Raw genomic sequence first — 12,332 nt, forward strand, 5'->3', positions numbered from 1 at the left:
AATTGTAAGTAATGATTTGTTTTCTTGATTTTCATTGTGTTTTTAATGCTTTTTATTCTATTTTTACTATGTTTGGTGCTACTGTGAGGCACATTGAGTTGTCATGTACATGAAATGTGCCATACAAATAAACTTGCCTTCATTGGCTAAAACAGTTTGGAGGTGAGCTTATTTCTACAATGCCAGCACCTGTTCCCAATCAAGTCCGAGTTGGTACTAGGTGTGCAGTCCAGTTGTGTAAATCTGGAGATTCTTGGCTTTCAAATGCAGAACAGCGTGTGGCACATCCATGAGACTTATGGCAACTTTAGGCAACTCACTTAAACTGCCATGCCTGACTAAGATCATGTCAGTTTCTTTTATCCATGAAAGATGTTGCCCTTTATCACAGTCCTGGTCCCAGAGGAGCTCCTATTGCAAAGTCACCTGAGAGTAAAAGACTTTACCTTTCCCTAATGAACTGACGAAAAACTATCTTCATCTTTAACATGCTTTCTTCTGCAAAGCCCTGTTTAGTCAGTTCTCCAGGCTTAAAGTGCCAGCCCTGGTTTGATCTGACAAGTGTCTCGTGCATAGATTCAGTCAGACGTGTCAAACATGAAACCAGTCAGTGCATATCTTTCTTTTATTTTACATTTTACCTTCAAATTTAGTGCAGTAAAAACAGAAGGGAAAAACATTTAGCGAAATGTTAAGCTCATGAGAGCTTTACATTGAGTATGTACTGTAGCTGTAATTAACAATAAAATTGCAGAGGGCATGGAGCAGTGTGTTCAGTAAACTGTGCAGTTAGCCGATGACCTCTGAGTGCACATGAAGTCACTGGTGAACTCCCTGTAGCCACGTGCCTCGGTCAAACCACTTCCTGCAACACAATGGAGGAGTTAGCCAATACACCAACAAAATCAGGTTTTACAGCCCACTCACTGTAGCAGTAATGACAAGAAATACAGTCCACTCCCTGGAACAATGATGACATGTAGGGGGTCAATAGGGGTCAGTGTAATACAGAATGGTGTAATATGGGTCAGTGCAATACAGAATGGTGCAATATGGGTCAGTGCAATACAGAATGGTGCAATATGGGTCAGTGCAATATCAGGTCTGTCAGGGCATGTGCATTATTGAGGTTTGTGCAATACAACACTATTTTGTATATTCTTCTCTGTTGTCCACTCTTGTTATTGTTATTTGTTTTAAAATGATCTCTGTATGTTTTTACTAACTCGTGTGTAACATCAACCTGCCAGGGGGTCTGCAGATAGAAATTAGCCTAAGGCTATAATCTGGCATATTTACATTTGTAAAAATGTTCATTAATATGTATTGTCCCTCCTTTAAAAAAAAAAAAAAAAAAGGGTTACAGTCCACTCCCTGTAACAGCGATGACACGAGTTAAAGCCCACTACCTGGAACAGCAATGACACGAGTTATAGCCCACTACGTGTAACGGTAATGACAGGAATTACAGTCCTCCACCTGTGACAGTTATGGCATGAGCTACAGTCCACTCCCTGTAACAATAATAACATGTGCTACAGTCATTTCCCTGAAACAGTAATGGCATGAGTTACAGTCCACTCCCTGTAACAATGACATGTGTTACAGTCCTCTCGCTGTAACAGTAATGGCACGAGTTTCAGTCCAGTCCCTGTAACAATGCTGACATGTGTTACAGTCCTCTCCCTGTAACAGTAATGACATGAGCTACAGTCCACTCCCTGTAACAATAATAACATGTGTTACAGTCCTCTCGCTGTAACAGTAATGGCATGAGTTACAGTCCAGTCCCTGTAACAATGACATGTGTTACAGTCCTCTCGCTGTAACAGTAATGGCACGAGTTTCAGTCCAGTCCCTGTAACAATGCTGACATGTGTTACAGTCCTCTCCCTGTAACAGTAATGACATGAGTTACAGTCCACTCCCTATAACAATGGCATGTGTTACAGTCCACTCCCTGAAACAGCAATGACCCAACCTAGAGCTCACAACCTGTAACAGTCACGGCATGAGCTACAGTCCACTCCCTGTAACAGTAATGACACGAGTTATAGCCCACTGCCTGCCACGGTAATAACAAGAGTTTACAGTCCACTCCCTTTAACAATGATGACATGAGTTACAGTCCACACACTGTAACAGCAATGACACAACTTAGAGCTCACAACCTGTAACGGTAATGACAAGAGTAACAGTCCTCTCCCTGTAACAGTAATGGCATGAGTTACAGTCCACTCCCTGTAACAATGATGACATGTGTGACAGTCCACTCCCTGTAACAACAATGACACGAGTTATAGCCCACTGCCTGTAACAGTAATGACAAGAGTAACAGTCCTCTCCCTGTAACAGTAAAGGCATGAGTTACAGTCAACTCCCTGAAACAATGACATGAGATACTGTCCACTCCCTGTAACAATGATGGCATGTGTGACAGTCCACTCCTTGTAACAATGATGACATGTGTTACAGTCCACTCACTGTAACAGAAATGACACGAGTTATAGCCCACTACCTGTAACAGCAATGACAAGAGTTACCGTCCTCTCCCTGTTCCAGTAATGGAATGAGTTGCAGTCCACTCCCTGCAACAATGACATGTTGACAGTCCACTCTCTGTAACAATGATGACACGAACCAACTACAATTCATCCTCCAATGGATTCACCCTCAAAATTCAGACAACGTATGGTTAGATATCGAGCAAGCTTTATGCAATCCATTTATAATTTCAGATCTTCCGTTCCTCAGTCAATCAATCAAAAAATACCCCGCCCTTTAAATCACTGACAATATCTTTGACTCTGACGGCCTGGTGGAGATTCCACAAAATACACACAATAAACACATAGATAGGAAGAGTGGGACAGGAAGGAAAAAAATAAATAATAAAATAAAACATTAAGGAGCACTGGAATCAGGCTCCTGCATCATGTACTGCCCTATGGGTTTTTAATTGCACCACACAAGGACAGAGATGCAGGTGGGGGAGGTCAGAACTTAATATTGTAGTTTCCTGTTTGTTTTCTTCCTTTTCTTCCTCCAAATCTAAATGGTTTATATGATTTTAATCTTGAATGTTTACCCTTCATCGTGTTCATTACCCCATTCAGTTTACCTTTACCTCTATAATTATTGTTTCTTTACTATTATTTGTTACTATCATCATTTTTCATGTTCCACGATTTGTTTCCCATGATTTACTATTTGCTTTCATCTATTTTTGTTTTCTCTCTTATTCATATGTCACACCTACTCAGCACACACACCACACATCCACACCATGCAGAACCCAAGAACGAAGAATCAAATATGTACCCTACCCTTATGTGTCTTTCCTTTGTCCATGTGCTATTTGTAAGCTTTGTTTTATGTCAATGAAAATTAAAAAAAGCAATGAAACAAGTTATAGCCCACTACCTGTAACAGTAATGGCATGAGTAACAGTCCACTCCCTGTAACAGTGATGACATGAGTAACAGTCCACTCCCTGTAACAGTGATGACATGAGTAACAGTCCACTCCCTGTAACAGTGATGGCATGAGTAACAGTCAACTCCCTGTAACAGTGATGACATGAGTAACAGTCCACTCCCTGTAACAGTGATGACATGAGTAACAGTCCACTCCCTGTAACAGTGATGACATGAGTAACAGTCCACTCCCTGTAACAGTGATGACATGAGTAACAGTCCACTCCCTGTAACAGTGATGACATGAGTAACAGTCCACTCCCTGTAACAGTGATGACATGAGTAACAGTCCACTACCTGTAACAGTGATGACATGAGTAACAGTCCACTCCCTGTAACAGTGATGGCATGAGTAACAGTCCACTCCCTGTAACAGTGATGACATGAGTAACAGTCCACTCCCTGTAACAGTGATGACATGAGTAACAGTCCACTCCCTGTAACAGTGATGACATGAGTAACAGTCCACTCCCTGTAGCAGTGATGACATGAGTAACAGTCCACTCCCTGTAACAGTGATGGCATGAGTAACAGTCCACTCCCTGTAACAGTGATGACATGAGTAACAGTCCACTCCCTGTAACAGTGATGACATGAGTAACAGTCCACTCCCTGTAACAGTGATGACATGAGTAACAGTCCACTACCTGTAACAGTGATGACATGAGTAACAGTCCACTCCCTGTAACAGTGATGGCATGAGTAACAGTCCACTCCCTGTAACAGTGATGGCATGAGTAACAGTCCACTCCCTGTAACAGTGATGACATGAGTAACAGTCCACTCCCTGTAACAGTGATGACATGAGTAACAGTCCACTCCCTGTAACAGTGATGACATGAGTAACAGTCCACTACCTGTAACAGTGATGACATGAGTAACAGTCCACTCCCTGTAACAGTGATGGCATGAGTAACAGTCCACTCCCTGTAACAGTGATGGCATGAGTAACAGTCCACTCCCTGTAACAGTGATGACATGAGTAACAGTCCACTCCCTGTAACAGTGATGACATGAGTAACAGTCCACTCCCTGTAACAGTGATGACATGAGTAACAGTCCACTCCCTGTAACAGTGATGGCATGAGTAACAGTCCACTCCCTGTAACAGTGATGGCATGAGTTTCAGACTGTGCATTTTTTACTCAAAGCAGCATTTTCTTCACATATTAGACTCGTGGCCCTTATACTGTGACAACCACAATTTCAAGAATTTAAATGTTCAATTAAATTAGGTGCAACATGCCCACAAGTAGCCAATAGGTATTTTCCAGCTTGTACTCACTACTATTTAGCTCTTGTCTTGATAAATGTACCCTTCTGTTGCAGAGAGATGCCTGTAACCTGCCTTTACTGTAACAGTTTGATCTACAGGCAATTCGTCTTCAAATGTTGCAAACCCCTCCCTGTTAAGGCCTGGGCCACACATCCTGGGCTTCTGTTGTTGCTTTCACCCTGCGTTCATTGCGTTGGATTGGTGAGTGGCCACAATGACTGCTGCACAGGCACTTTACGAAGTAGAAACGATACTTTATTTGTCTGTGAAGGCTCTCATTCATCCAGGGAGCATCCATAGAGGAAAGGGCTAAACCGTCAACTGGACTGCGTTTTCTGCTTAGGCTAAGAAGTTTCTGTGACTAGAAGCGAAACATCCTCAACTTTACCAAAACCAAGTCTAGTTGATGATTTAACCTTTTCTACTATGGATACTATTTATTGACACGGGCTGTTTCATTCAAAACATACACAAACATTAACATTCAATCAATTATTATTAGAATTGGGCAATTCCTTCAGCCTTCAGTGCAACGTCAATGTTCTGACAGGGTAGAAGAACACATTTCTATTCCTAATAACCCTATGTTTCCTGTGACCAGCTGGACCAGAGGGTGAATATAATCTATGGGTTCGTTATTTTCACTGCAGATGTGTTACATTAGTGTCTGAAAGGCTTTGCCATAGAGGAACACAGTCAGGTCAGCAGCAGAATGGATTAGCGTGAACCTGGCCCCCCATCATACTCAAATTTAAATGAAAAATATGTCAATCATTTGTGCTACGTTGGTGCTGTTTTGTGCTGTGAAAAATCTTCGTTTGTGCTGTTATTGTTTTTGAGATATTGATGATAGTTTTTTGCATGCAGTGTGTGTTGCCGTGCGCCTCTGACACGTGCGCGCGCCTCAGAGGAGGACGAGGGTGAACGCCTCAATGCTCTAAAGTTTGTAATAGTTTAGAGGGTGGACGGTGACAGCATTTTTACCCGTTTTGGAGCTTTATAACGAGCAGGGTGACCTCAGATCAGACCAATAAAACAATCATTAATATCTCAAAAACAGTGACAGCACAAACGAAGATTTTTACAGCACAAAACAGCACAAACGGAGCACAAACGATGTATGTATTTTTTATTTAAATTTGAGCATAATGAGGGGCTAAATTCACAGTAGTGCAGAATGGCAGTCTATGGCCTCACATTTCTGTGACACTGAGGTAACAGGAGCTCACGGGCGTACAGAATGCGCATACGCCAGATGCTCTACTGGCCTAAACAAGTGCTACAGACCCCGCTGCAACAGTGAACACAACAGGTACACAGAAGTAACAGCATAATGTTTGATACAAGTGACACAAGCTTACCTTCCATCAGGTTGTACAAGTTACAGTAGTTGATGCCATGGTCTTTGATGGCATACCACGTCTGAGAGATGGACATCGCCTAAAAACATTAGATACATAGATATTATTTTAGATTATGAAGTATTGTGATGTTGTTGTGACGGTACACAAACTTTGGCAGAGTAGTAGCACTTGTACTTAACAGTAGTCAGTTAGGAGTTATACATATGGTCACATGGAAGATAATAATATACTATGTGTGTCTTTTGAAGCATATACTCCCATTATCTCCTGGAACAGAAGACCTATATAAATGAATGCAAAAATAACCTACCGATATGTGGCAGCAGGAGAAGAAGTGGAAGGGCATCAGGCGTATGTGGATGTTGTCTACGTGTTTCTTGAAAGGAGTGGTGTGTTTGGCCTCGATGAAGTGCACAGAGGCTGACTGCAGCTGCAAGGAACGTGCAACAAGGACAACATTAGATATTCAGCCTGAACACCGATATGAATGATACAGACTGAAATGTAATGATCCAAAAATGTCCATAAAAAAGGAAGATATAACGCTCTACTGTATACTAAGGAATGCCACTAGTATTGAATCAATGCCATAGAAATATTTCATAAAGGGGCACGATGACATATGACTGATAGTGGAACTTAACACTAAAGCTATTTCTTTCTGCCGATAAATTGTGTGTGACGTCCCAGGAGCAGTGTCTACTGTTGCCTGTCCAAGGAGGAGGAAGTGTGAGCATTCAGCAGCACATCCGGACAGCATCAGACAGGAGGGTTTACTGGTCAGGATAGGGCATCATTTACACACATGGGGCTCATGCGTGTAAACACGCCACACTGGATTGTAGCCATAGCTTAATTTCTATCTGCCACTCACAAACACACTCACTGTGTCATTCCACGGTTAGTGCTCGTGCTTCACAGCTAGAAGGTCCCGGGTTTGATTCCCACCTGGACGGGGCCTTTCTGCGTGTAGTTTACATGGGCTGGCACTCGCGGACCCATCTCCATGATGTGGAGCCAGGCTGGTGGTCATGAACACCTGGCTGGAGGATTAACCTATTGCACATGTTTTTACCACAAACCTACGCAGACACGGGGAGAACATGCAAACTCCACACAGGCCAGGTGGGAATCAAACCTGGGCTCTTTGAGCTCTAACCGCTGTGCCATCGTGCTAGTGGGGGACTCCCCTTTAGGTCAATTTGAATTTTAAATTTGTCAATTCCAGAAGGATGAGAGATAGAATTTTCTACATCATGTTGTATTACTTTTTACAAAGTCAGGAGTTTACATACACTAAGATTACTATACCTTTTTATACAATTTAGAAAGCCCAGATGATGATGTCATGACCTTGGAAGCACAAGTCTGGTTCATCCTTGGGTGAAATTTCAAGACTCTTGAAGGTTCAGGGTCATTGGTTCAAACAATGATGGAAAAGTCGAGTCATCATACAGATCAGAAAGAAGGTGGGTTCTGTTTCCCAGAGATGAACGTGCTGTGTCTGAAATGTGAAGATCAACCCCAGAACAAATGCAAAAGACCCGGTGAAGATGCTGAACCTGGTGAGAGTTTGTCATTATCCAGAGAGAAGCGAGTCCTGTACTGACATGGACTGAGAGGAAACTCTGCAGGAAGAAGCTCTGACTCCAAAAGAAACATCAAAAAGACAGTTTGGAGTTTGCAAATAAAAAAATATATAAATATCCTGTGGTCTGACGGAAAAAAAAATGTTTTGGGCCATAATGCCCATCGTCACGTTTGGAGGAAAAAGGTGACCCCAATCATGCTGGGGGTTGTTTTTTGTAGGAGGGACTGATGCACTTCACAAAATAGATGACATCATGAAGGAAGAACTCTATGTGGAAATATTAGACATCAGCCAGGAAGTTAAAGCTTGGGCGCAGATGGATCTTCCAAATGGACAATGACCCAAAGCAAACAGCCAAACTGGTTACAAAGTGGCTTTAGGAAAACCAAGTCAATGTTTTAAAGATGGCCTACAAATTTTGGAAGAATGGACCAAAATTCCTGCCAACTATTGTAAGAAGGTTGTGGAAGGAAATCCAAAACGTTTGACAAATAGAAATTATTAGGCCCAAGTGGCCTGCCGTCGCAAGGGCCTATTGTAATGGCAACGCAGTGCGCAAAGCGCACTGTACCAAGGTGCGCGGAGCGCGCGAAAACAGCGCGAAGCGCTGTCCCCATGTCAAACGTAAACTCAGCGTGTAAAACACCTCTGGTGTGGGCCCTTTATACTTATTATTGCAAGAAAATGAATGGGGGTATATGGTCAACGACCGTAGCCCCACCCCATGTTATTCTAATGGGATGGACACATAAATCTCACATTTTACATAATGACAGCGCGTTTGCGCCCCCTGCAGGAAGGAGCTATTATTCACATGGAGAGGCTAAAATGTAGTTTTGATGTTTACTCACAAAAATGGCACATCAGAGTATTAAAATGTAGGTAGGGTTACAGAGGCATGGCAATGGAGGCATGGCCGTTCCTTTTTTTTTTTTTATTCTAATTGACCTAAAAAAATAAATGTTAATTCTGGTTTTAAGACAGTGAGAAAAAAAATGCAAATGTGTCTTTTTGAAGTGCATGTAAACATCAGGTTCTCACTGTATCAATGCTCTGATTTTGCTCCAGCTCAACCAGAGCAATACTGAAGTTTTAATTTTTGGTCCTGAAGCTCAGAGAGAGGCTCAAGGCTAAGCTCCAAACATATTCGCTAAATCCCTCTGAAAAAGCAAGGAGCCACACATCAAGTCGGTCACTAAAACAGTTTTTATCACTTAAAAATATTGCTAGAATCAGATCATTTCTCTCTTAAACCAGTGCAGAGATTTTGATACATGCATTTATCACTAATCATATTGATTACTGTAAGGCTCTCCTTTCTGGTGTTCTGAGACAGCTGCTCCAAAACTCTGCAGCCCGTCTACTGACGAGGACCAGAAAGAGAGAGCATATCACACCAGGGCTCAGGTCTCTGTGTTGGCTCAGGATAGATTCTAAGATTCCTTTATTGGTTTATAAATGGTAAATGGTCTCAACTTATCAAGCGCTTTTTCACCTACATTAGGCACTCAAAGCGCTTTACAGCAAGGATCCACTCACCCATTCAAACTCTCATTCATACACTGGGGCTATGTGGGTGAAGTGTCTTGCCCAAGGACACAACGACAGTGTGCACTTTCAGGAGGTGAGATTCGAACCCCTGACCTTCCAATCACGAAACGACCCGCTCTACCATCTGCACCACCGTCACCCCAAGGTCTTAGTCCTATCTATTTATTTATCTGACTGGCTTTTTCACGAGCCTCTGGGACCCTCAGGTCATCAGAAGAAACTTTTAAAACAGAACTAAGTAACTTCAGCACCACAGTCCTGAACCAATTTACCAGAACCAAAAGCACTCATTTTCTGATTCTGTAATTTCTCATTTAGAAGCTCAGCAAATGTTTGGCCGATTGGAAATCTCTGGAAGCTTCAAAATGTGCCTATAGTTAATGTACGAGCGATCGCTGTTAATGTTTACTTCCGCAATTTTGGCCGGATGTTTTGGTAAATGATAGGCAACAGCTGATGCATCCAGCTGACTTGGTTTTGTGATAGATCTGTGACAGCGCAAGAGAAGCAATCAGATTCAGATTCAGATTCATTTATTGGCCATTTGCAGTTTGAAAAACCACATTGGAAAAAAATGTGCAAAGAGCTCAAAATGCGATATGTAAAACAAGTAAAAAGACACAATATAAAAAACAGAACAAACAAACAATGCCACATTAAATGCCCTGTTTATGGACATTGTTTTTGCCAATCATAGGATTTTAATAAAATGTTTATCAAATATGAATGGATGTGACGACATCGCGATCGCTCATATTTTAAGGTAAATTAGAGCAAACTATAAAAATGTGCTCAATCATAATTGGCTTAATAAAAAAGGCTTAGTCTGTTGTGGCCCCCGACCAACACTGGGTTTGCAGTTTTGGCCCCCGCTCCAAATGAGCTCAAGACCCCTGGTATAAACCATCAGCGGAGCCTTTCTGTATCCACACCTGCTGCCAGTGGAGTGCGCTCCAACCAAACCTTGAGACAAACCGATTCAATAGTGATGAAGTCCTCTTTCCATACACACTATGTGTCAAAGAGCTGAAGTCTGTAACTGGACTGTAAAAGAAGCCCAAACATTGGACTAGTTTGTAATCCATATGGCGCTCACTCAGACTGTCTCTGATGGAGCATTCCTGAACTCCTCCTCCCTCTCACTCTCCTCTAACCTGATTGGTGGACACAAACCTTATAAAGACAACGCTGCCCCCCAGTGGTGCAGCTGCTCATGCTCCTCCAGGCTTTGATCTGTGACACCAGCGCCTCGTACGCCTCTGAGCAGCCGACCCCCAGGAACCTGCACACACACCAGAGCACATGACTCTGTTCATCTGGACCATTTCAGTTCTTGATCTTAGGCTTCTTTAATTATTCATGTACGGAATATTTCTCTAAGTTGTTTAAAAGGCTCACGCTCATCACAGAATTTTAAAACATTGAGAACCTTCCATTAGGACAGGGTAGAAGAGTATGGGTCAAATAAATAAATGCAATAAAAGCTGTGCTTTGAATCACCTCTGTGACTGATGACTTTGGTCTTATTTTGGTTTCTCTGTGACTTTGCTGTCGGCCGTTTTGGCGCCTCTCTTTGTTCATGCTAATATCATTAGAGTTAATCACATTACGTTTGTACATGCTGCTTCAAATGAGCCTGTCCAAATGCAGGGCAGTATCAACTCAGCTCTGGAACTTTGTATTTTTTTTGTCTACTTTGTTCTTTTCCTGCAGAGCTTTCTTCAGTAATTAGAAAGAAACATCACAGTCATCAAAGTCTGCTACATGTCGCCTGCTCCACAGTGTGCAGTTTATGTTACTGAATTTGCATTGTGAGTGACCAATATTCAAACTTATATCATATTTGTGCTGTCTTCCTCCTGCACATGAACATGATTTTATCCCTTGTTTTTGTCTTTTTAAAGAAAAACAAAAGAGGACGTCTTTTGGTCCCAGGGTTGATTCAAACTGGCATTAAATGTATATTTCTTGGGATGTAATGATATGTGTCATGTATTTTTACTGCACCAGTTCACAAAAAAAAATCTAAAATGAGGTTCCAGAACACATTCAGCTGCAGTGTTGGCTGCAATTGTGCACCTTTTTGTGGCATTAGACTGATAGTATTTTGGCATTAAAATAACATGAAAAAGCCTTTACATTTGACATGCTGCTCCCGGTAGAAACCTACAAATGCACTCCTTACTGCATCTGTACCAGTTCTGCACTGGTGAAGCATGGTCAGCTCACAAAGGTCTTTTTTTTAGAATATATTGAAAGACAAAACCAGTGGAGAATCAGCTACAGGGCCTTTAGATCAGTCTAAAACATGTGAGGCGTCGTCAGCCTAAAGAAATCAAACATTTATTCAAACACTTTCGCAGTCCCAGCCAAATACAGCCAGGATACATTCTGACAACTTCACAAACTTACGTCCCTTGGTCATAACCCTCCCTGCCTCCAAACACTCATCACGGACACACAAATAAGACCAGCGGCCATACCAGTCCACTTTGCACTGGGCGTGCAGGGGTCCAGCGGTGCTCGGGTCTGAGGAGAAGAGCAGGAGCAGAGCCCAGGTCCACACCATCCTGAGACTAAAGGGCCAGGAGAGAGTCTGAGGCCGGGCAGTGGACTGTCATGTGCACGGAATAAAGCAGGAGTAATAATTAGATCACACAGCGGAGAGTGGGAGGAGGGCGACCCCTGCTGGACGCACAGGGGAATGGCAGGAATAGAGCTGAGTACGTCTCATCTATTCCATTCATTTACACTCTATTGAGGTCCAGCCATCAGTAAAAATAAAAACATGTCCACACAGTTGTAATGTTTAATGTTTGTGGACAGTGTAACTACCTGTGAACAGAAGGGCCAGGGCTGGATCTAGTTTGGTGCCTTTACTTTCCATTCTGATGGCCTCTATGACGCTCCAGGTTTAGGTATTTTAGGGTTTCGGTATAGGTTTTCTCATAGAAATCACAGAAATACCTTTAGCCCTGTTCCTACAAATGCATACATTTTGTTTGACCATTACCACTGCTCCCATGTAGAAGAAAAGGGCAGACTACAGGAGGTACGGCAGCACAGCGCTAACC

General features: G+C 42.4%; 1 protein-coding gene across 1 annotated transcript; it reads right to left on the bottom strand.

Moving 5' to 3' along the window:
• Positions 1-688: 688 nt before the first annotated feature.
• LOC306978070 (uncharacterized protein) lies at positions 689-11,839 on the bottom strand. The gene is made up of 5 exons (XM_079576530.1): positions 11,742-11,839; positions 10,432-10,540; positions 6,427-6,546; positions 6,114-6,192; positions 689-865 (listed from the first exon to the last, which is right to left on the bottom strand). The coding sequence occupies exons 1-5, from the start codon at positions 11,825-11,827 to the stop codon at positions 774-776; spliced, it is 486 nt and encodes a 161-aa protein (XP_079432656.1). The 5' UTR covers positions 11,828-11,839; the 3' UTR covers positions 689-773.
• Between the last annotated feature and the right edge of the window lie 493 nt (positions 11,840-12,332).

The sequence above is a fragment of the Gobius niger genome, assembly GCF_951799975.1.
Source record: "Gobius niger genome assembly, chromosome: 18".
NCBI classification, from domain to species: Eukaryota; Metazoa; Chordata; class Actinopteri; order Gobiiformes; family Gobiidae; genus Gobius; species Gobius niger.